The sequence below is a fragment of the Haliotis rubra genome, unplaced genomic scaffold (assembly GCF_003918875.1).
Source record: "Haliotis rubra isolate DU_JTF1 unplaced genomic scaffold, ASM391887v1 Scf230, whole genome shotgun sequence".
NCBI classification, from domain to species: domain Eukaryota; kingdom Metazoa; phylum Mollusca; class Gastropoda; order Lepetellida; family Haliotidae; genus Haliotis; species Haliotis rubra.
The window spans coordinates 302695-328104 of record NW_025766337.1 but is presented as its reverse complement, the minus strand read 5'-3'; the positions used below and the strand labels follow the sequence as shown (position 1 = coordinate 328104).

At 41.2% G+C, this 25410-nt stretch overlaps 1 protein-coding gene across 1 annotated transcript; it reads right to left on the bottom strand.

Moving 5' to 3' along the window:
* Positions 1–87: 87 nt before the first annotated feature.
* Positions 88–25410, bottom strand: LOC124278032 (ribosomal protein S6 kinase beta-1-like). The gene is made up of 16 exons (XM_046713771.1): positions 25197–25410; positions 22234–22259; positions 19761–19878; positions 18465–18533; positions 16684–16755; positions 14244–14377; positions 10111–10211; positions 9797–9887; positions 9570–9660; positions 8732–8773; positions 8078–8143; positions 7803–7865; positions 6377–6454; positions 3558–3665; positions 3088–3203; positions 88–1133 (listed from the first exon to the last, which is right to left on the bottom strand). The coding sequence occupies exons 1-16, from the start codon at positions 25290–25292 to the stop codon at positions 923–925; spliced, it is 1482 nt and encodes a 493-aa protein (XP_046569727.1). The 5' UTR covers positions 25293–25410; the 3' UTR covers positions 88–922.

The window sequence follows — 25410 nt, the reverse complement described above, 5'->3', positions numbered from 1 at the left end:
CATCAGACCAACTCTGTGATTTATTAAAAATAAAAAAGTTGTTTGACAAACTATCATCAAAATTTGACAAAGTTCACTATTTGTTACGAGGGAGGAGTGCAAAGAAAGGGACAGCCAGGTGTGTGAGAAAGGATGGAGACGGCACAGCACAGCTTAATGAATGAAATAACTGTGTCGGCACTTGTGCACATGCTTCTCAAACACCTGGCTGCCCCTTCCTCTGCACTCCTCCCTCGTAACACATAGTGAACACAGCGTTTCATTGAGTATTTTATGTTTATTAGTTTTCGAGTTAGATTGCAATTCATCCGTCCGCTTTTGAGCCAAACGGACTATAGTAGTCATTGACCAGCAGGTGAGGTCCATAAATCTGAAACAGTTCGCAATGCTTTAATTTTTCTACAAATTGGAACTGTTCAAAATTGACAGAAAGTGCTGAGATAGCTACCATAGTTGTATTGTTCAAGCAGGACTAGCTACCAACCCCTGAAGTACGGTTTGCACGAGTCCTCTTGACTCGTCTTAAAAACACAAATTTCAAAGGCTGATGAAGACAGGCAACAATGACCACGATCAAATACACGAAAATTTGCATCTGTCCACTTAGATATACACCCTTCTGTCTCTTGGTCCCGTTTCGTTGTACGCATGTCATTTGAAAATCGGCCAAAAAAATAGGAACTGTCTAAAATCATATCATTATCATCATCATCATCATCATCATCATCATAATCTAAAAGTAAATACTACGACAACAATAAGTCCTTAAAAATCAGTACTATGAAAACAATCCAATATTCACTGTGATAAACAGTTCAAGAGACGCACAAAATCTTCATCAAAATACTGATCACATTAAATACAATAATTAACACATCAATAAATTAATTTCCATATTGCATATTGACCTAAGACTGCCTATTTAATTCATTTGTAGATGTGGGGGCCTATTTCGAGCTCCAGGAAAAGCTAGCTTTTTGAAAGCACTGTTTTTAGTAGCAATGGCAGGGGACTTTGACCTTTTAGGTAGACTTGACGTGTCCATGGCCTCCGGGTGGCGGTCGTGGTGGAGACCGTTGGCCTGGCCGATCTGGCCAATAGCAAAGCCCTCCACGATATGCTGATGCGACGGACTGAAAAAGAAGGGAGCAAGTGAGTGGGGCCCTGTATTCCATCAGGAAGCAGAGGAAGAGTGAGTGAGCGAGTGAGTATTGTTTTTACGCCACTTTTAGCAATATTCCAGCATTACCACGGCAGGGGGCACCACAAATGGGCTTCACACAATGGACCCATGTGGGGAATCGAACCTGGGCCTTCAGCATGAGGAGCGGATGCTTTAACCGTTAGGCTATCCCACCGCTCCAAGACAGGAAGAGATATGGCAAGGTCTGGTACTTTACTTGTTTTAACAGCTGATTTCACTATATAGACAAGTGTCTGTTGCCTGGTACATCAATGACAAGTAGAAATAGTTTGCATTGAGGAAATTGCATTATTGATACTGATTTGAATGACATATAACATGAAATACTTCAACACTTCTGGGAGTTACATGTGTCTGCTGTTGCCTTGACAACACCTTGATGTGGAAAGAAAGTTCAGGGTGATGCAGGTCTAGGACTAGCCGTCTCACAGTCCCCTAACCACAATATTTTCCCTATTGATAAGCCCGCCTCAAATGCTAAAACCCTAAATGAAACAAGTCTAGACTCCCTCAGGTTCATCCCACTGGGTCTCCTTTTCAATTTAAACAAGAAGACAAAGTCATCAATATCCCCCTCAACGGCAAAATACTCTTAAGGAATATGTCTACTAGTTATGATTATGTTTTGGAGTGTATACAGCAAAGTGGAAGGAAAGTATTGAAAGGTTTTTAAGATGTGCTCCAGAAAAGAGCACTACCAACAAATTCAGTTGAAGCCTAACTTGTTGCATGGAAATGCAACAAGGCGACATCCTCATAGCCACAGCATAAGTCATGTTTACATGAAAACCGCAAAAAATAAAATTAATATCTGGGTCTAACCCCCAAAAGGCACATCTAGGGACCATGGTTGACATGTGTACCGAGTTTGGTTAAGTTAGCATGTATAGTTTGGGAGATCTGCTTCGGACAAAGTGTGACGGACACACAAAACTTGTTTCTATATCCCCCACAACTTCGTTGTTGTGGGGGATAATTACATATATAAAGAAACTCACACCATCCTCGATAATCTCCAGTGTATACCCTTTGGATGCATATCGATTACCTCCCTGTGCTGGCTTTTTATCCAATCAGGTGTCTACGCTGGGATGCTGAGTGTACCAATCACAAGGCTTCTATCATAACTCACTTTTGTTTTTTTTATTTAACCGATTAAAGTCGGCAACACAATTGATGCAGAGGTACTCTGAAAGGGGTAGAAGGAGTTCTTGCACCCGTTTTTTTAAGATTTCAGACCTGTCATTTTATCTGAATGATGTTTTCCCTAAATCTGAGTCGCACAGCGAGCAAACCTTCGTGGCTGCGGCTGCTATCTTTGTTGAAAATGGCAAGCTCGGTTGTAAAGGCTTATCTGATTGGCTCCTGCCACAAGGCAGACCCAGCAAAGGGAGGTAATATAATTTTCGGGCCGAGCCGTAGATGAATCCAGGGTACTAGTGGAGATTTATCAGAACGTATACCCTTGAGATTATCGAGGATGATCTCACCCAAGTGTCTACTGATATCAATTATATCAACGAGTGTTGATATATTTAATATCAGAAGACGAGGGTGATATTCTATTTATCATCAAAAATAACGCTTCATTAGCTTTCAATGAAAAATGTACACCTCTGAACACGGTAGTGCCATTAGACTTGCAGTGCAGCGATGTCATAGCATTGTGACGTCATCAAGTTTATGAAGTCATAGCATTGTGACGTCATCAAGTTTATGACGTCATAGCATTGTGAGTCATGTAATTAATGACATCAGAGCATTGAACAAAATCTACTGTCAAAACGCTACCTCCTAGGAGATATCGTTTGATCTCACATAAGCAATATCTCCAGTGGGACAGAGTTTGGGTTGATAAAATCAGAGGGAGCCTGCCATTATACCTGACGGCTCCTCGTAGATTGGAGGCCATCACTTTGCGTGGGGATCTCGGTTCCTTCTCTGATATCCACGGCTTGTTCATCTCGTAGAGCACTGACGGTGCTACATAAGTGAAGCCCTGAAATGTAGTAAAGAACACATCACTAGTTTGTTGTTTAATGCCCAACTCATTCCAGACACTTGATGGAAGCTTGTAAACAAGTAAGTGTGAACCAGGCAAAACATCAGTGATCAAAATGAGATGTAATCCAAGCCATAGCTGGGGACTGATTTCACCACTGTCAGGCTGCACTGTGTAGGTGAAATATTGATAGTGCAGGTACATTTCAGATTTCTGTTAAAAGAATGAGATCTACTTATCAAAATTAGACAATACTAAAGAATTATGACATGAAGCAAATGGGTGTGTTTTTTAGTCTATTAGTATTACCTCTGAGTGCAGATGTGATGACAAAGAAGCTGATCTACTTACAAGAAAGACTTGGTTGGCACTCTCACTGAGCACTGAGTCGTCCGGGGAATCGACTGGGGTCTGCTTGGTGAACTTGGTGTCAAACTGACTCACATCCTCATCCCCAGTCTGGAAAAAAATAATGGTAACATTTAGGGTCACGATGAAGGTTATGTTGATGGATACGATGAGGGATACGTTGAAAGTTATGATGAAGGATACGTTAAAGGTTATGATGAAAGTTACGTTGAGGGATACGATGAAGGTTACGTTGAGGGATACGATGAAAGTTATGTTGAAGGATACGATGAAGGATATGTTGAAGGATATGTTGAAGGTTATGATGAAGGATACGGTAAAGGTTATGATGAAGGTTACGTTGAGGGATACGATGAAGGTTACGTTGAGGGATACGATGAAGGTTACGTTGAGGGATACAATGAAGGTTACGTTGAGGGATACGATGAAGGTTACGTTGAAGGTTACGTTGAGGGATACGATGAAGGTTACGTTGAGGGATACGATGAAGGTTACGTTGAAGGTTACGTTGAGGGATATGATGAAGGTTACGTTGAGGGATATGATGAAGGTTATGTTGAGGGATACGATGAAGGTTATGTTGAGGGATACGATGAAGGTCATGTTGAAGCTTACATTGTGGGATACATCAAGGGTCACGATGAAGGTTATGTTGAGGGATACGATGAAGGTCATGTTGAAGCTTACATTGTGGGATACATCAAGGGTCACGATGAAGGTTATGTTGAGGGTTATGATGAAGGTTATGATGAAGGTTATGATGAAGGTCATGTTGAAGCTTACATTGTGGGATACATCAAGGGTCACGATGAAGGTTATGTTGAGGGATACGATGGATCATACGTTGAGGGATATGATGAAGGTTACGTTGAGGGATATGATGAAGGTTATGATGAAGGTCATGTTGAAGCTTACATTGTGGGATACATCAAGGGTCACGATGAAGGTTATGTTGAGGGTTATGATGAAGGTTATGATGAAGGTTATGATGAAGGTCATGTTGAAGCTTACATTGTGGGATACATCAAGGGTCACGATGAAGGTTATGTTGAGGGATACGATGGATCATACGTTGAGGGATACGATGAAGGTTACGTTGAGGGATACGATGAAGGTTACGTTGAGGGATACGATGGATCATACGTTGAGGTTATGATGAAGGTTACGTTGAGAGATACGATGAAGGTTACGTTGAGAGATACGATGAAGGTTACGTTGAGGGATACGATGGATCATATGTTGAGGGATACGATGAAGGTTACGTTGAGGGATACGATGGATCATACGTTGAGGTTATGATGAAGGTTACGTTGAGAGATACGATGAAGGTTACGTTGAGAGATACGATGAAGGTTACGTTGAGGGATACGATGGATCATATGTTGAGGGATACGATGAAGGTTACGTTGAGGGATACGATGGATCATATGTTGAGGGATACGATGAAGGTTATGTTGAGGGATACGATGGATCATACATTGAGGTTATGATGAAGGTTACGTTGAGAGATACGATGAAGGTTACGTTGAGAGATACGATGAAGGTTACGTTGAGGGATACGATGGATCATATGTTGAGGGATACGATGAAGGTTACGTTGAGGGATACGATGAATTTTACGTTGAGGGATACGATGGATCATACGTTGAGAGATACAATGAAGGTTACGTTGAGAGATACGATGAAGGTTACGTTGAGGGATATGATGAAGGTTATGTTGAGGGATACGATGGAGGTTACGTTGAGGGATACGATGAAGGTTACGTTGAGGGATCCGATGAATTTTACGTTGAGGGATACGATGGATCATACGTTGAGGGATACGATGGATCATACGTTGAGGGATACGATGGATCATACGTTGAGGGATACGATGAAGGTTACCTTGAGGGATATGATGGATCATACGTTGAAGAATACAATGAAGGTTACGTTGAGGGATACGATGGATCATACGTTGAGGGATACAATGAAGGTTACGTCGAGGGATACGATGAAGATTACGTTGAGGGATATGATGAAGGTTATGTTGAGGGATACAATGAAGGTTGCGTTGAGGGATATGATGAAGGTTACGTTGAGGGATATGATGAAGGTTGCGTTGAGGGATATGATGAAGGTTACGTTGAGGGATATGATGAAGGTTACGTTGAGGGATACAATGAAGGTTACGTTTAGGGATATGCTGAAGGTTACGTTTAGGGATATGCTGAAGGTTACATTGAGGGGTACGATGAATGTTACGTTGAGGGATGAAGGTAACGTTGAGGTTTACAATGAAGGTTATGATGAAATTGGTATTTTTGTAGAACAATCAAAACTCCACCAACTTGCACAGTGAGTCAATGTGGTGGAACACTACACTGAAGGTGTGAGTTGAAATTAGGACTTTCCCTTGACAAACAATTTCTTTTCACCAAAATATAGAGTGAGTGAGTGAATACAGTTTAACACTGTGCTGAACAACATTTTGGTTCAGATCAGCTTCACATAAGCAGTGAGTGAGTGAATGAGTAAGTGGGTGTGTGAAGTTCTAGGCAGCCTTTAGATATATTAAAAAATATCATGACTCAGGACACAAGAAATGGTCTTCATACACCTTACCCATGTCAGTAATTGAACCCAGGTCTGTGATGTGATGGGCGAACACATTAACTACATGCACTCACATGAGAGAAAAGACTAGAGTGACGCAGAAGACTTTACCGCATTCGTGAAACTAACACGATCAGGGATGAAAAAAAGATCTTGAGGATTGGCAGAAAGCTGGAATTGAAAGGGAACTCGTCTGGAGAACTTACCACATTGGGTTTAAATGGCGGCTCAAACCTCCTTGCTAGCAGCTCAGACCAGTCAATGTGACGAAAGAAGGCATGAGACTGAAAAAAGAGGAAAGTATTACCAAGGGGTAACAAGAAGACAAAGTCATCAATATCCCCCACAATGGCAAAATACTCTTCATGATTATGTCTATGAGTTATAATTATGTCAAATATTTAGGTTTTAAAGTTCTGCTCCAGAAAGGAGCACCATCACCAATTTCAGTCTAAGTCGAACTTGTTGCAATGGAAATGCCAAAACTACCAAAAGGTACCAGTACACCACCTGATCTATGTATGTTCCAAGTTTGGTGAAGAAACATTGAACGGTTTTAGAGTTCTGCTCCAGAAAAGAGCACTACCACTAATTTCAGTCTCTAAGTCGAACTTGTTGCCATGAAACGCCAAAAATATTTTATTCAGAATTCCAAAACTACCAAAAGGCACCAGTACACCACCAGATCTATCTATGTGCCAAGTTTGGTGAAGAAATATTGAACGGTTTTAGAGTTCTGCTCCAGAAAAGAGCACTACCACTAATTTCAGTCTCTAAGTCGAACTTGTTGCCATGAAACGCCAAAAATATTTTATTCAGAATTCCAAAACTACCAAAAGGCACCAGTACACCACCAGATCTATCCATGTGACAAGTTTGGTGAAGAAATATTGAACGGTTTTAGACTTCTGCTCCGGAAAAGACAAATGTGCACGGACGGACGCAGTCCATTTTAATACAAACACACACACACACACACACACACACTCAAACGCGTTGAGGGGGATAATAAAAGTTAACTCCGACCCTACTGAGCACAACTAGAGTGATCTGTAGACATACTGAAGTGTTCCCAACCATGTCCAGTGTGAGAAGATGATGGGAGTACTGGGAGCTTGAGGTTTATTGACATAGTACTTAATACTAGGGACTAATTACATTCCTTGTTTGTTGTTGGATGACGCACTCAGCAATAGTCCAGCTATATGGCAGCGGTATGTAAATAATCGAGTCTGGACCAGACAATCCAGTGACTGACATCTTGAGCATCGATCTACATAATTTGAATACGATGACATATGTCAACTAAGTCAGTAAACCTGATCACCCGATCCCGTTATTCACCCCTTGCGATAAGCATGGGTTGCTGAAGACCAATTCTAACCGAGATCTTTACCGGACTCAATTTTAATGTTTGTACAAAATGACAAGGTCCCTTGACTTTCATTTGGAATTCTTAAAACTTATCTGTTTGAACATTAAGCAATGTATATGGATCACAAATTTCATGTCAGGTCTTGATGTTAAAAGGTATATATGTACAGGTTACCTAGATTCAAATACCAAAGGATCGTATGACCCCTGTCAAAAATACAGCACAGCCTTAAAACAGTTGTTAAGTTATCAGCGTACCTTGATTGGATTTGCATCATCAGCCCCTCCTCCCAGTCTCTCCGACGGAGACTTCCTGAGTAGCTGGCAGAACAAAATACATGCATCAATAATAATATAGTGGCCTATGTATTTTAACATTGTAGAAATATTACTGCTTATATTAAAGGCTAACTGCAACATAACTACTGACTTGTCAGGATGTGAACAGGAGATATCTGCTGGCCAAATGGAAGATAAATGAGATAACTACCAGCTTACTGAAAGATACATCTTTGTATTAATGAGAAGCTTACCCTCTTGATGAGACCTCTGGCTTCATTAGTGAGATATGGAGGCAAGCTCAGCTTGGCTTTCAGGATCTGAAAACAGAAGCACAATCTGTCATACCTGCCCTATGCAAAAGAATTATCTCCCCCTGGTGGCATGTGGTCCTGTGCGTAGAGCTCAGGTCACAAATCAGTTGAAGTTATGCAACATTGGTCGCGGAGAGTCCTTGCATGGGTGACCATGTTCGGCAGCTTGACTCCTGAGAGTTTCTAGGACTTCAGTCCTGCCCCACAACGAAACACGTGATACATGTGGTTTCACCTTAGGTAAGTGATTTTGTTCAAAATTGCCTCTGTCATTGTCATGTGACTATAACCTTCTAGCGCCTCACAGGCAGCTTAAGTTATCCGAGGTAATAATGAACTGTCTGTCTGCATGCATTTCGAGCAGGCACTTGGTGTATGCAATTAAGGGCTATGGAAGGACACAACATAATTATATTATGATAAAAGATCAACCGCATGTCATACTACTCTAAGCTATTTCTGAAGAGGTGTGAAACGAGCCTCAGTCTTCTATTTTATGTACCTGTGTTTGGTACTAAACAAAACTAAAGGAAAAAATATTGCTCTCTGAGAACCTATTGCATATGTCTTCAATGTCGGAGTGTGGCTACTTACTTTGTCAATTGTTTTCTTTCGGTTTTCAGCCGTGAATGGTGGCTGAAAGAGAAGGTTATTCATAAGGAAGGACTTCTATTGTGTGTATTTTCACCAATTATGTTTCGATGTCATCAGAATATACCATTTCCCCTGTAACAGGTCATCAGTATCTACCATTTCTCCTGTAACAAGTCATCAGAATATACCGTTTTCCCTGTAACAAGTCATCAGTATCTACCATTTTCCCTGTAACAAGTCATCAGTATCTACCATTTTCCCTGTAACAAGTCATCAGTATCTACCATTTTCCCTGTAACAAGTCATCAGTTTCTACCTTTTCCCCTGTAACAAGTCATCAGTATCTACCTTTTCCCCTGTAACAGGTCATCAGTATCTAACATTTTCCCTGAAACAAGTCATCAGTATCTACCATTTTCCCTGAAACAAGTCATCAGTATCTACCATTTCCCCTGTAACAAGTCATCAGTATCTAACATTTTCCCTGTAACAAGTCATCAGTATCTACCATTTTCCCTTACAAGTCATCAGTATCTACCATTTTCCCTGTAACAAGTCATCAGTATTTAACATTTTCCCTGAAACAAGTCATCAGTATCTACCATTTCCCCTGTAACAAGTCATCAGTATCTACCATTTTCCCTCTAACAAGTCATCAGTATCTTCCATTTTCCCTTACAAGTCATCAGTATTTAACATTTTCCCTCTAACAAGTCATCAATATTTAACATCCATCATCAGTTTTGTAAGTACTTCATCAGCATATTGTAGTTATCAGAATCAGATCCGTCAGCTTATTTCCCCTGTATGTAACAGGTTGTCAGTGTCCACAACTCACCGCTCCAGTCAACATGTCGTACATGAGGGCACCAAGGCTCCACCAGTCCACTGCCTTGCCGTGACCGCTGCGGGTCAGGATCTCGGGGGCCCTGTAAGATCAGCACATACATTTCATGGAGGATTCTCATACAAAAGTTAACGGATCAATGCATCGTGTTATTGTAACCACAGTTAACAGATCAATGCATTCAAAGGTACCCAGAGAGTATTGGCTCACATACTCACATGTACTCAATGGTCCCACAGAAGGTATGAGTCACGGTCCCATCGTTGATGGATTCTTTACACAGTCCAAAGTCGGTCAGCTTCACGTGGCCTAAAACAAACGTCATACACTTAAGTGTTTGTTGTTCTTATCATAAAGACCCGCTCACCAGAAAATGAATCTTTTTATAGGCCACTATTTTCCTTTTTTGGAAAACAAACTTATATTAGTGAAGTAATCCTTTAACAATGAGGAAGAAGAATACACATGTAGATTAAATGTCAAGGTCAACATGACAGCTTCGATGTTTGTCTGGGCTCTGTGTCAGACATACCCTGTGAGTCAAGGAGAATGTTCTCGGGTTTCAGATCTCGGTATATGATACCCTGGGAGTGGAGATGCTCAATGGCAAGGGTGATCTCGGCAAGGTAAAAGCTGTAAACACAAAATACACATTACATTACATAACATTGGCTGGTATTCTTATGGAGTAATCATACCTTCTGCAATTTCTCAACAATAAAGATCGAACTAACCTGTAGAGGTTTCAGATTCTTTGAATATATTCCTCCTTGGGGTACTTATAAGCATTTAAATGTCCATCTAAAATCCCTACGACAGTTTTAACAATATTTGAATAAAATATTTACAAAACAAAAAACAATGTTTTGTCTTGTGAGACCACCCTTACAGGGCCCTACGGCTCCCTACAGCCAAGAGCAGGTAACTCTAGACTATAACCTCGTACCTCACTTTCCATGCTGAACGAAATCAGACAGAATGTGGGGAGGTGGGCGGGCGTACCCCAAGGAGGAATATATTCAAAGAACCTGAAACCTCTACAGGTTAGTTCGATTCTTTTTTATATATTCCTCCTTGGGGTACTTATAAGCATAAGACAGACTCCTAAAGACGGAGCTAAGGAGTGGCATTCTGTCCGCACAAAACACCCCCAACAAGAAGTGGAATTTCCCAAGCTAAAAATAGCAGAAAAAAGCTCACTTACCTGGTCACGTGTCCACCATAGCCAATCAGGCGGGGGCATGAGCCAGGGTCAGGGTCGAACACATTACGATTACAAAGCGAAACTTCGCTAATGTAAACAGGCGAGATAAACCCTCCCTCCCTCCCGTTAATCAATCGGAAATGAAGATAAGGGAATCCAACAAGAAGCCTCAAGAAACAAAATGCCATAATACGTCTATTAAGCAAAGGTTTCCAAGGCAAATAAGTCTAGAGCAGAACGGAGTAATGCAAAAGACATGGGAATAAAAACCATCACCATATAAAAACCCGTCACCAAGGGAATAGGTAAAAGTTGTTTTTATTTCGTGTAAAAAACCAACACCAGTGAAAAATGGCAGAAAATGGTTAATGTCATAAAATCCTCGAAAGCTCAATCGGCTAGAGAGGTGGAACCATGCCCACTGGAGAGAACTGACTGACCGAACCGAGCACGCTCACTGGAGAGTCTGTCAAGTTGGTAATGACGGATGAACGTACTCGGACGGCTCCAAATAGCCGCAGAGCAGATCTCCTCAATGGGCAGGGCTGCAGCGTAAGCTTTCGATGTAGCAACTGCCCTAACCGAATGAGCTTTCAAACCTGCAGGCTGGATACGACCTGTGTGAGTATAGCTCATATGTATGGCAGAGACAAGCCACCTAGATATGGTTTGCTTGGTCGCCGGAAGACCAGCCTTGACCCCGCCATAACAACAAAACAATTGGTTATCCTTACGGATACCCCTTGTCTGCTTGATATAAGCCTTAAGGGTCTTACTGACATCTAAGACGTGAGCACGTCGTAGAGAGGTACCGGGCAGGGGAGGCTGAGTGAAAGCCGGGAGCTCAATAGGCGCTGTCACATGAAAGGCACTAGCCTTCTTAGGGCGGTAAGTATCAGGCAGCCGTATGCTAACTCAGTCTTGGTGAAAAACAGTGAGCGCGGGATCGGCTGACATTGCGTGAATATTGCCAACCCGCCTGCCTGAAGTTACCACCACAAGAAAAGCTGTCTTCCACGTTAACAGCTGGAGGGAAAGAGCCGACAGATTGTAAAATAGTGGACCGGACAGCCAATCAAGAACGATTGGCAAGTCCCACGGGGGACTAATCCGCCGGACAACCGGACGGATTCTGTCCACGCCTGCTAAAAAACGCTGCACAAGAGGGTGCTGCCCCAAGAGTGCACCGTCAACAGGAATATGGAAAGCCGAAATAGCCGTAGAATAACCTCGAACAGTTGAAGCCGCTAGACCGGCATCCAACCGAGACTGGAGGAATTCCAACAGAGATTAAATCTGCAGAAAAGGGATCAAGAATCCCCCTGTTGACACACCAACGCGCATAACAGGCCCATCTATCCTCATACTGAACGTTTGTCGAATCCCTCCGCGAAGCCAGAATTGTGTCTGCAACTGGTGCAGGAATTCCGCTCGCTTGGAGGTGATCCCGGACAGCGGCCAAGCCACCCACTGAATCCTGGGATTCGGGTGGGGTGCTCCGTTCTGGGATAGGAGGTCCGGTCGAAAAGGTTATAGAACAGGAGGCTGAGCCAGAAACCTGATGATTACCAGAAACCAACTTTGAGCCGACCAAAGGGGTGCAAGAAGCACAAGTAGCCGAGCTGGTTCAAGTAAGACACACTGCAACATAACTAACAATTACGACTGAAGGCGTAAATATAGAGAATGCTAGCAGCGGAAACAACGCCCCACATGTAATAACATACAATTAAAAACATTATAACCACACTAAACATTGCAAACCACAAGGGAAGCCATTGAACAATGAGGATAGCGAAGGAACCTGGCCGCCATCTTGACACGCACCTGGCGAGCCGACAGCGACAGGGACCAAGTTACAACAAAAAAGATGAATGAAAATATTCAGAACAAATCTCCAAATCGCCCATGCAGGGAAAAAAGAGAACCATACATACAGTAGCTGTGTCTGAAACACTTATATTCGCAGAGGAAATTAACTTCGTCGAAGTGGACCCACGTCTAGTCGGGGAAACGACAGCATGGAAAGTGAGGTTACAGTCTAGAGTTACCTGCTCTTGGCTGTAGGGGGCCGTAGGGCCCTGTAAGGGTGGTCTCACAAGACAAAACGTAGTTTTTTGTTTTGTAAATATTTTATTCAAATATTGTTACAACTGTCGTAGGGATTTTAAATGGACATTTAAATGCTTATAAGTACCCCAAGGAGGAATATATAAAAAAGAAACATAATTATACTTCTTCTAGTTTCTCCTCTGAATCCTTACTCACCAAGCAGGCATCCTATCAGACTCACCAAGCCATGTCCTACACAATAGGCTAGACCCATGCCCATCTGGATTAGAACTGGCCTTCACGCAACCCATGCGACTTACAGGATCAGGTGGTCAGGCTTACTGACTTGGTTGACATGTCATCGTGTCTCAATTGCGCAGATCGAGGTTCATGATGTTGATCACAGGAATATCTGGTGCCCTACACCCACCAAGCCGTGTCCCACATACACACCAAGCCGTGTCACACACACCACATACCCACCAAGCTGTCACACACACCACATACCCACCAAGCTGTGTCACACACATCATACACTCACCATGCCGTGTCACACACACCACATACCCACTAATCCGTGTCACACCCACCAAGCCGTGTCACACACACCACACACCCACCAAGCCGTGTCATACACACCACATACCCACCAAGCCATGTCACACACCACACACCCACCAAGCCATGTCAAACACACAACATACCCACCAAGCTGTGTCCCACACACCACACACACACACCAAGCCGTGTCCCACACACCACACACACACCAAGCCGTGTCACACACCACATACACACCAAGCTGTCACACACACCACACACACACCAAACCGTGTCACACACCACACACACACACCAAGCTGTGTCACACACCACACACACACCAAGCTGTCACACACACCACATACCCACCAAGCTGTGTCACACACACCACATACCCACCAAGCCGTGTTCACACACACCACATCCCCACCAAGCTGTGTCACACACACATCCCCATTAAGCTGTGTCACACACCACACACACACCAAGCTGTGTCACACACACCACATACCCACCAAGCCGTGTCACACACACCACATACCCACCAAGCTGTGTCACACACACCACATACCCACCAAGCCGTGTCACACACACCACATCCCCACCAAGCTGTGTCACACACACATCCCCATTAAGCTGTGTCACACACCACACATTCACCAAGCTGTGTCACACACACCACATACCCACCAAGCTGTGTCACACACACCACATACCGACTAAGCTGTGTCACACACCACACACACACCAATCTTTGTCACACACCACATACCCACCAAGCCGTGTCACCCACCCACCAAGCACACACACGCGCGCCACACACACACACACACACACACACACCAAGCCGTGTCACACACACTCACCAAGCCGTGTCCTCCATGAAGATCCCCTCCCGCTCCAGCTGCATGAAGAGCTCCCCTCCAGGCAGATACTCCAGGATGAGATACAGCTTGCCTCCTGTCTGGAAGGCGTAGATCAGATCTACGATGAACGGATGCTGAAACAGAACCACATGGGTGAACAATGTTAAACACAAGTTCTGACCAGAAGAGGAAAGAAACACAAAACCTAAGAAGAAGACAAAGTCATCAATGTCCCCCACAACGGCAAAATACTCTTAAAGGGCAAGTGTACACGAATAAATCACATTTATTCTTATGTGAATCAAAGTGAACTGTTTTAATAAGTTAATACCAATGTTTGAAAATATACACTCATTTTTCTTACAACGTAAGTATAACCCTCAAAATAAGTGCTGAAATGTTATGCCAATATGAGGTATTTTTTTGCCGAGCTAAACAGGCCAGAGTTACCCCCCTTTGATTATGACGTAATTGGTGCCACTTGAATTTAAACTGGTCTCCTGTCTAGTCCCAAATCAAAAGATAATAATACTGATATTATTCACGCGAAAAAAGTTCGTGAAAATAATGAAGAAGCATAAGAACAGAAAATGTAAGCAGCAGGACGGATTGGTCGTGTGTATTTTCATTCATAACCTCGCCTCAATGAAATACCAAATATGTATAACAATGTTGACGTCCGTATGACATCACTATCGGAAGCGACTTTTGCAAAATGGCGTGTTCACTGACACGAAGTTTTCGAAGGACATTTTCGTTGTTTCAAGCAACGATATATGCATAAATGTGACATGTAAGTAGTCGGAAACTTCTGACAGTCTGCTGGTTGTTATTTTCTTTTGTTTTCATTGTGACCAAGGGAAATAGTCAGAAATTAAGAGAAGTACCGCCATCGTGTGCGTGAGTTTCGCGTCAGTTATGGCGTCATGCTTTCAAAAACTATAATATGTTGTGATGAATCTAGAAAATCATTGGCATACACCTGTTTTATTTAACTATCGCTGCTACGATACCTTTCCCATGCATGTTCTAAAACTAATGAGCAATTGTATGCAACAAGTAGGCGAACGGATACACAGTGTAAAATCTGAGATTGGCTTTGTATACATTTCAAACAAGTATTCTTTCACAACGCGGCAACTCATATCTTCGATATATTTCGTTAGATTTCACTGAAACACTTCGTATTGGTGACAAAGTCCATTTGTCAGTTTATTTTGAACTGTATGAGGAATTCAGGGATTCATGTAAGGAAGATGGTGTTGAACTTTATGGACGAAACATAACAAGTTTATCGTTTGGGCACCAATGATGTCATTTCCAAGGGACATAAGCCATGGTGTGTTTATTGTGGACATAGAACTCTTGGTAAATGTTGAAAATATGAATTGATATAACGCAAATAATAAATTAGTTACTTCTGATTTATGTACGGGTTTGGATATAAAACGATTTGATAAAACCTTTTTATGAAGAAAACGTGCAAGACAAAAAGGTTAATTTTCGTGTACACTTGCCCTTTAATGAATATGTCTGCTAGTTATGATTATGTCAAATGTTTTGGAGTGTATACAGCAAAGTGGAAGGAGAGCATTGAAAGGTTTTTAAGATCTGCTCAAGAAAGGAGCACTACCACCAAATTCAGTTGAAGCCTAACTTGTTGCCACGGAAATGCAACAAGGCGACATCCTCATAGCCACAGCATAAGTCATGTTTCCATGAAAACCGCAAAAAGTAAAATTCATATCTGGGTCTAACCCCCAAAAGGCACATCTAGGGATCATGCTTTATATGTCTACCAAGTTTGATGAAGCTAGCATGTATAGCTTGGGAGATCTGCTCCGGACAAGATGACATCCTCATAGCCACAGCCTAAGTCATGTTTCCATGGAAACCGCAAAAAATAAAATTCACATCTGGGTCTAACCAGATGCCTGTCCCCAAGGGCCAGTCATTGTGATACAATCATACCATAGGCAGTCACTATGATACAAGTCATATCAAGGGCCAGTCATGGTGATACAAGTCATATCAAGGGCCAGTCATTGTGATACAAGTCATATCAAGGGCCAGTCATTGTGATACAAGTCATACCATAGGCAGCCATTGTGATACAAGTCATATCAAGGGCCAGTCATTGTGATACAAGTCATACCATAGGCAGCCATTGTGATACAAGTCATATCAAGGGCCAGTCATTGTGATACAAGTCATACCAAGGGCACTACTCTAGATACATGTTGTCTAGTCAAACACACGGGTTCTATTCCCCACATGGGTACAATTTGTGAAGCCCATTTCTGGTGTTTCCGCCGTGATATTGTTGGAACATTCCTAAAAGCGGCGTAAAACCATACTCACTCACTCTGACACACGGAGGTAAGGTGAGTTGTGTGTATAAACTGTCAGCAGATGCTGTCAACAGTAATGTAGATGTTACCTTCACACATTCCAAGATGTTCCTCTCTGCCTTGGTGTGAGCTGTGTCCTTGGCATTCCGGGCTATCGTAGCCTGCAACACAACGTGAGGAACATGTATGCTGATACTGTACAAGCTTCAACTCAGACTTTGTTTCCAGAAATTGGTGCCTGGTACACAACCACACATAATGAACACAGACAATTTCATATGTTGCGCAATAATAGTCACCAGGGCTCCAGATAAAGGCCGTATCGGCGTATGTAAGGATAGAAAATAGGTACAATACGGTAGGAAATATTTTGGTATTTACTTGGTACGTACTCCTGATGTTAAAAATTTATCTGGAGCCCAGAGTCACTGAACCAAATTCTTGAATTCAAGAAATATATAAGACACAATAATTACTAAATAATTGGTACAATACCATTGTCAAGACCCTTGAAATTAGTCATGATGGGGTTCTCTAGACCCTAGTTTTGTAGGTCAAGGTGCAGCCCTGTCATCATCAAGTAATACACCAAGGAGAGTTAGAAATGTAATCAGTGAGTGAGTGAGTGTAGTTTTATGCGGCACTCAGCAATACTGGGAAGACATTTACAGTGTATACTCTGTTGTCCTATAAGCTCTTGGCTTCATCCGTTCATTGTTATCTTTGTACATTAATCCTATCCAATTGGTTTCCCATCATGTTGTTATTCTTGTACATCACTCCACCCCCACTCTTTGATTTGTGTACCCACTACATTATTTTCTTTATGCATTAATCCTATCTTATGGGCTTCGTAATTATATTATTGGCTACGTAATTATATTGTTATCTTTGTTCATTCTCCCTCCTTGCATTGTGTAAACATGTTTTATCTATATTCACTCTTAGTACTGACTCAGTATTCACCGGAAGGAGCAAGAATTAGCTCTGAAACGTGTAAAGAATGAAAAAAGAAGAAGTTGTTATCCATAAAATGTGTCATGTATTCAAGCCTACACATCCACTTACAAATGAGGTTTCCCCTTGAAATTGACATCCCACACTGTGGAACCGTGGAAGTGATTGCTCGCTTACATTGTCACTACCAAATGGTGGGGACAGATTAACTGTTACTTCAGTATGTAGATCACAGGATCTGCATGTTTTGTGTTTGTTTGTTGTTTAACGCCGCACTCAGCAATATACCAGCTATATGGTGGCAGTCTGTAAATAATCGAGTCTGGACCAGACAATCCAGTGATCAACATCATGAGCATCCATTTAGTAACTCTTCAGTGATCTACACAAGTTGAATATGATGAATGTGTCTACCAAGCCAGTGAGCCTGGCTACCCGATCCCGTAGTTGCCTCTTACGACAAGAAGGGTTACTGAAGATCAATTTTTACTTGGATGTTCACAGATTTGGATCTGCATGTAGTCAGTATCAGTCAGACACTATAGGTACAAATAAATCAAAATACATATTTATCAACATATATTGGTGTACCATTCTTTTTGTATGGGAGTACAGTCTGAGAGGTAAACAAACAATGTGATCGAGACAACCAGTTGTCCGACTTCCATTTTTGTGGAAGCCAGTGTGGCTGAGTGGGTCAGGTTGCTGACATTGTGTGCTGCTGGATTAGGTGCCCGATTCAGAGAGAGTGGGTTTGAATCCTGGATGTGACTCAACAAAACTAAAATCTAAAAGCTGAGAACGTGTAATCCAGATATAATCATGACCCCAATTTTTTTCCCCAACTATTTCTGTTCAGTACCAGCCAATGTCGCACTCCATGAGTGGACTATACGTGCCATTACTGACGTACCTTTTTAAGAACTTTCATGGCAAATATCTTGCCTCCATCTTGGCCTGATATTTTGCGCACTTGGAAGACCTGAAATGGAAACAGAAGGCACCTTAAGGTTTTGAAAAGTCAGAACTGAATCGCTGAATTAATTCAGTAAGTTTCAGTTTTTCAATACAGTAGCCAATTCATAGAATATATACAGGACTAAAATTACCCAAATCCTGTATCCTGCAATCCCTTTTTATCACGCAATGCGTTATAAATAATCGTATGGAAACATCTACTTGCTGCAGTCTAAGAAAACCTACAAACTGTGAACGCTGACAGCAGTGTTGATATTATGCAGGCCATGGGTCACTGTGGTTTGAGGAAAAGGTATTTAATTGTATGGACCAATAAATTCTAAAATAACCCCCAATTTTAACATGTTTAAAGAAATTCTTTTCAAAACAAGAAAAACTGAATTAACAAGTCTAAATTCCACCACTAATTGTTTTTTCAAAGTTCCAAGGCATTTGTGCATTTTAAATTGATGTTTAGAAATATTAAAATCAACAAGAATGTTAGACAACTTTTATCCTAAGTTGAAAAAATTTCAGAGATTTAAATGTTCATTTGGCAAGGTAAAATTATGGGGATTCGCAATCTTAATTTCACTTAACTTGATTTACTTTTTTGTTTAAAGTGAAATTCATCAGTACGTTTTCACTGCAAACAGACTATAAGCTAGTCTATCAAGGCTTATACTATAGTAAGAAGAGTCCATCAAGATTTATACTATAGCTAAGCAAGTCTATCAAGGCTTATACTATAGAAAGGAGAGCCCATCAAGATTTATACTATAGCTAAGCTAGTCTATTAAGGCTTATACTATAGTTAGGCTAGTCTATCAAGGTTTATACTACAGTTAGACGAGACAGTCAAACCTTATACTATAGTTAGGCGAGTCCATCAAGGCTTATACTATGCAAGACTGTGAGGGTTCATACTATAGTTAGTGAGTGAGTGAGTTTAGTTTTACGCTGCACTCAGCAATATTCCAGCTATATGGTGGCAGTCTGTAAATAATAGAGTCTGGACCAGACAATGCAGTGATCAACAGCATGAGCATCGATCTGCACAATTGGGAACCGATGACCTGTGTCAATCAAGTCAGTGAGCCTGACCACCCGATCCCGTTAGTCGCCTCTTACGACAAGCATGGGTTACTGAAGATCAATATTCTAACCCAGACTTTTATGTGTATCATACTATAGTAAGGCGAGACTGTCAAGGCTTATACTGTAGTTAATCAAATCCTATCCAAACACATACCTTCCCATATCCCCCTTTACCAAGGACTTTGAGCAGTTCAAAGTCAGCTGGCCCTGCCTTAAGCTGACCTGGGTTGACCGTCTGCTCCGACAGCTCAACTGTCTCCATCTCCGGATCACTGCAACACAACACATGTTGCTCCATCATACTGCATTGAAACCTGCACGTCCTGACTTCTACACCTGCTGTCATAGTAATCACCTGCCAGCCTAGAGAGCAGTCTGAAGCTCTTTCGATGTGTCGTTGTCTGGCCTTCGGTCATGGAAGGCCAGACAGACAGACAGTTTACTTGCATGAAGGCCATCAGACCAATAGTACAAAAAGGTTTCAAAGTACAATATTACAGAAGGTAGTTTCACAAGGAAAGATTCTAATGGAGGGAAAGGTTTTTGAGACATTAACTAACTACAGTGACAGGGAATGACAGATTATCTTTCCCACGTTATATTAATTAATTAACTCAGGAAAGATAATCTGTCATTATTTAAAATAACTCGGAAAAGATAATCTGTCATTCCTGAAAACTTGTTGGTTATTTTTTTAATTACCCATATCCATATGCTTATGTTTCGATCTAAAAGACGCTAAAATGAAAACAGCATTCTTTATAAGGAAACCTGCAATGTGGGGAATCCCCACGTGTTGACTGGTTGTTTTATTTTCTGAAACAGCCAATCAACGTTCACCATAAGGTGTAACCTCCCTTGGGACTTACAGGAAAAATACTGTCCTGTGTCCTCCTTCCCATATGGGTAATAAACTTACACTATATGGCCTTTCAAACTTGTGAAGTGTATGTGTTGACAGGTTAACTAGCTTAGAATTGTACGTTGATGAAGACAAAGTGTGACTTTATGGCACTGTTTTCAGAAACAAACAATGGCAAAGGAACCTGTCTTAAACTATAAATGATATATTATCCATTGCAGGGCCATTTTAGGACAAAGAAAAAGACAATAAAACACAATTCTTCTTTTGGCCTTAATTATTTCGCCCAGTCATCATGATCATAGCACATGCTAATCTGTTTCAACTCCCACAAAACTACAACAGCCCAACAGTAGAGTCGGCTTAAGTTGTCAGTATACGCCCCTCCCATAACTTACAGTTGTCCCTATGGTAACTGTTTACACAGATAAACAAAACTGTCACACTCTGAGAATAACAATTAATTATTAAATCGCAGCCACTTTTTAAATTAAACAGAGCATCCACATTTTATGTCAGTTTTAGGATTGACATTCGGGATGAAGGAGCTCCCTATCCTATACAGAGTCCAGAGCCAACAGTGTTGTTACCTGTGGCGAATCTGTTCACAGTATGCCATGGTACATAGGCCCTTTCTGAGGCATAGAACCATCCTCAACACAACTCGTAACGACTGTTTACATTGTTCAATTCTCAGTTTACATAATCACTCTCACACTAAAGAGTCATGGGCGTTTCCAACATTTATGCAGTCATTCAACACGGATGTCTCCTGGCTTAGGTAGAAGTGTTATTGATGAAGGATGTAGATGACTTGTAACAAAAAAAGCCATAATCATCTTAATCTATCAATCATGCTAACACACGATTAAACATGTTCAACTCAATTTCAGTACATCTTGATCTAGTGTCGAGAATTAACATTCAGTGAGCCATGAAATTACAGAATCTTGTGTAACAATGCACCTCCAATACTTGTGCTGGCTATCGCTCATACCATGCAGATTGATAACTGGAGCTAAGAAATCATTCAAATATCAATTGCAGGGCTCGATCTTGTGCTTTGTTACTTGCACTGGTACAATCCAATATTACAAACTGCAACCTAGTTATTAGTCTAACTTGCACCAGGTGCACATCAATTTTTGAGTGGGTAAACTTCTAAATAAAACATCTAAATAATTCAATAGCATATTTCTTTCATTACATGTTGCAATAAAAGCAGTGTAACTGGAATTTGGCTGGTGCAACTAGGTTGTTATCTTAGGTTGCACCTGGTGCAAGTAGGTTAACCTCTCTTAAATCGAGGCCTGAACTGTAATCGTAAACCCCACCACCGAACTTATGTGTCTCCCAGAGGTACAGATAAGCCGTGTATCTGCGTAAATTACGCAAATATTTATGTGAATACACAATTCCTATTAAGTCTATTGCGTACAAGTACGCTTGAACAAACACGTAAACCAACATTTAAATTTAAATATATTTTTACAAGTAATGGAAAATGGCAACCTACCCAATTATGTTTGAGTGAGATGGGTACAATTTATTTGGTTCCTAAAAGGAAAATTAGGATACCCAATTGAGATGAACACAAGCGAGTACATAACCCAATGACCCCAAAAGTTATCTGTAGCTCTGTGTCTCCAATGCTCATTCACAATCACTGATACAAGCAAGATCTATCAACTGACCAATTGTTTGATAATCACCCAGCACTATCCAATGGAATAGTGGCCCTAAAGATAAATAGCGATATACTCACTCTTCCGGGCTTAGGGGTCCTTGTTCCTGAAAAAACACATTCAGAAATTATTACTGATGAAGTGGTGTGAGGTACAATGGAGTTATGTCACATTCAAGATTATTACACACAAATAGTGGGGGAGTTTAGGTTGACGCCGCACTCAGCAATATTCCAGCTATATGGTGGCGGTCTGTAAATAATCGAGTCTGGACCAGACAATCCAGTGATCAACAACATAAGCATCGATCTGCACAATCGGGAAACGATGACATGTTTTAACCAAGTCAGTGAGCCCGACCACCCGATCCCGTTAGTCGCCTCTTACGATAAGCATGGGTTACTGAAGGCCAATATTCTAACCCGGATCTTCACGGGTTCACTCAAATAGTCACGTGCATGACTGTGTGTACTCGTTCCGACGTATTCCTGTTTCATAACACTTGCTAAATGTAACCGGGTAATACCATGCCTCTGTTCTGATGTGGATACCCAACCTCAGGACCGCAGAGCATTCTGACAGCCAATGAATCAATCCTCATGTTATCCCCTTATTGCTGAACACCGGGTAGGGTAATATACAATAACTTTTACTTGTCTATGTCTTTCTGTATGATTTGCAGAGTCACTCAGGAATATGTGTCACCTAGATGAAGACTGGCGGAAATGTCACAAACAAAACTGTACACAGTTCTAGCACTGTTTACACTGGCATTAGAAAACAGACAGCAATAACTGGGAAATGCAAAAACTCTACAGAAAGGTGCTGTATGCGCTTCTGTCTATCTGTGCCTCAAAGATTTCGTTCACAAATATACCACAATAAAACATCAACATCACAACCGATGAATCACTGATTCTGCCAACATCGTTGTTCACATCACAATTTTAATGTATAGATAATTCTTCTTTTTTAAAATTTCTGCCAGTACTTTCAATTATGTATGAATTATGTATTAAGCTGACTTCATCGTGCATTTGCTGAGAGTCTTATATGGATGATACTGCTTTTGTTTGTTTAAGGCAGCACTCAGTAATATTCCAGATATGGCAACAGGTTGTTCATAATTGAGTCTGAACCTGACAATCCAGTGATCAACAATGTGAGCATCGCACTCAGCAATATTCCAGCTGTATGGCGACTGGCTGTAAATAATCGAGTCTTAACCAGACAATCCAGTGGTCAACAACACGAGCATCATTATGCACAACTGGGATATGATGATGGCGTCAATTAAATCAGTGAGCCTGACACACACCCCACACATCCTTTTAGTCGCCTCTTATGACAAACGTCATGGGTTACTGCAGACCAACACTAACTTGGGGGTATTGCTGTGAGTAATTATTACATTTTCCTAGTCATTAAAAAATACCTCATGTGACTAACCCATGTCCAAGTTAGGGTCGCGCAATATAACCGGTTTACCGGTATTAACCAGTTCAGACGTGAAAACAATACGTATTGCGATAAGCTGATCGAAAATCAGTATTTTGACATGCATTCGGAAAACTTCGTAACCCTGGGAAGCCTTGACGATCATGGTAACTGTGGTAATGGTGGTGGGAATGAGCGAGGTTAAAATTACATCTAACTGAGAAAAACAAGATTTATGGATGTCAACTTCTATATTGTGAATGAAGCTGACATACATAAATCTTGCTTTTCTTATGCATTCCACTTCTACATGCCCTTCAGAGATTTTACATTTAACTGGATTGTTAAGCTCGGTTTGAAGTTGTGTTCTTAATTTTTGTTCAAGTGTTTTGCAATGTTTTGATTCAGATTGTTTTCACTATTTATTCATTAATGACCAATGATGCCTGATATGTCCTGACCAGGTCAAGTTGCTGTCTAAAATCTCAGGGCTTTTTGGAGAGTGGAGAAAGTAGTTCAAACTTGTAACCACTCTGTTGATGTTAAATTATTCCTTGTTTCATTTGTACCAAATATTATCATGTTCTTATTTTGTCATGATTAAAAGTTTATATTAAAGCCTAATCAAGCGTAGTGATTTTGTTGTGTTTTGCTTTATAAATAAAGCGTTAACTTGATTATAAGTAGTTTATTGTTAAAAAAACAACTGCTTGCAATACATATGGCAATATATGCTTTCGCATCACTATATGAAAAGTCTCTGCAATACCCAGCCCTAGTCCCAGTAGTATCCTGGTACCAAGTAGTATGGCAGTCCCACAGAGGACCATGTACCCCTCCCAGCCCTAGTATCTAAGATAAAGGGTGACTGGATAGATAGAAATTGTGATATGGTAGAGTTCTTAAGTCACTGAAGCTACAAAATAAGCGATATAATTCAAATAATAGCACAATTATTCCATAACACAATCACACACTGTCAACTCCCACACAAAACATGTACACACTACAAAAAACTTCTCAGCTCATAAGTGACCTGTACCTAAAAATCCTGACAATGACGATGGAACAAGGAGAATGTTACAGTATGGTTACTGTGAATGAGTTTCAAAGCATAATGATGAAGCACAAAGTGTACAATCAGCAAAATATGTTTGCATGTCGCCACAGCTGATTTTTTTAAGAAGTGACTCTTTGAAGAGTCAGATAAAAATGATTTGACTGAATACAGCAAGAAGACCATTTTATGCCAGTTATTATGACAAAATCCTGATAATAAGTTTACATGTGTTAAATTATACACCTAAAATTGATATCTTAGATTAATATATGCCAGATTTGACATTTCGTTTGGCCACGCCAACAAACGAAGGCCGACCTAACATCAGTGCAATTTGGCCCAATTCTACAACGTAATAGAAAGTACCGTACACAAAGATACACCACGTCGTGTTCAGGAAATACATTAACACACACAAATGCGAAATGGGGATGTATATTCGGTCAAACATGTTTCTAGATTAGACCGCGCAACCAGTCATTGAGTCAGACGGTTTCTAGCGGGTCTTCCGTTCCACCAATAAGCCTACGTCTAAATTTGGCCCACCTGAAAATTTTCATCAGCCGCGAAAAACTCATCTTCGGAGATTTCCTCATCATCCCCGACACCTTCATGGAGTTCTAAGTCGAATACACCAGCCATAATTCACATCTGGGAACTTGGAGAGAGACATAAAAAGACAAAAGCTGGTGCGAAGATACCGATATAGAGTTCACTCTCCACTCGCTTGTGAAACCCAGGGATTCCGTGTGACGTCATA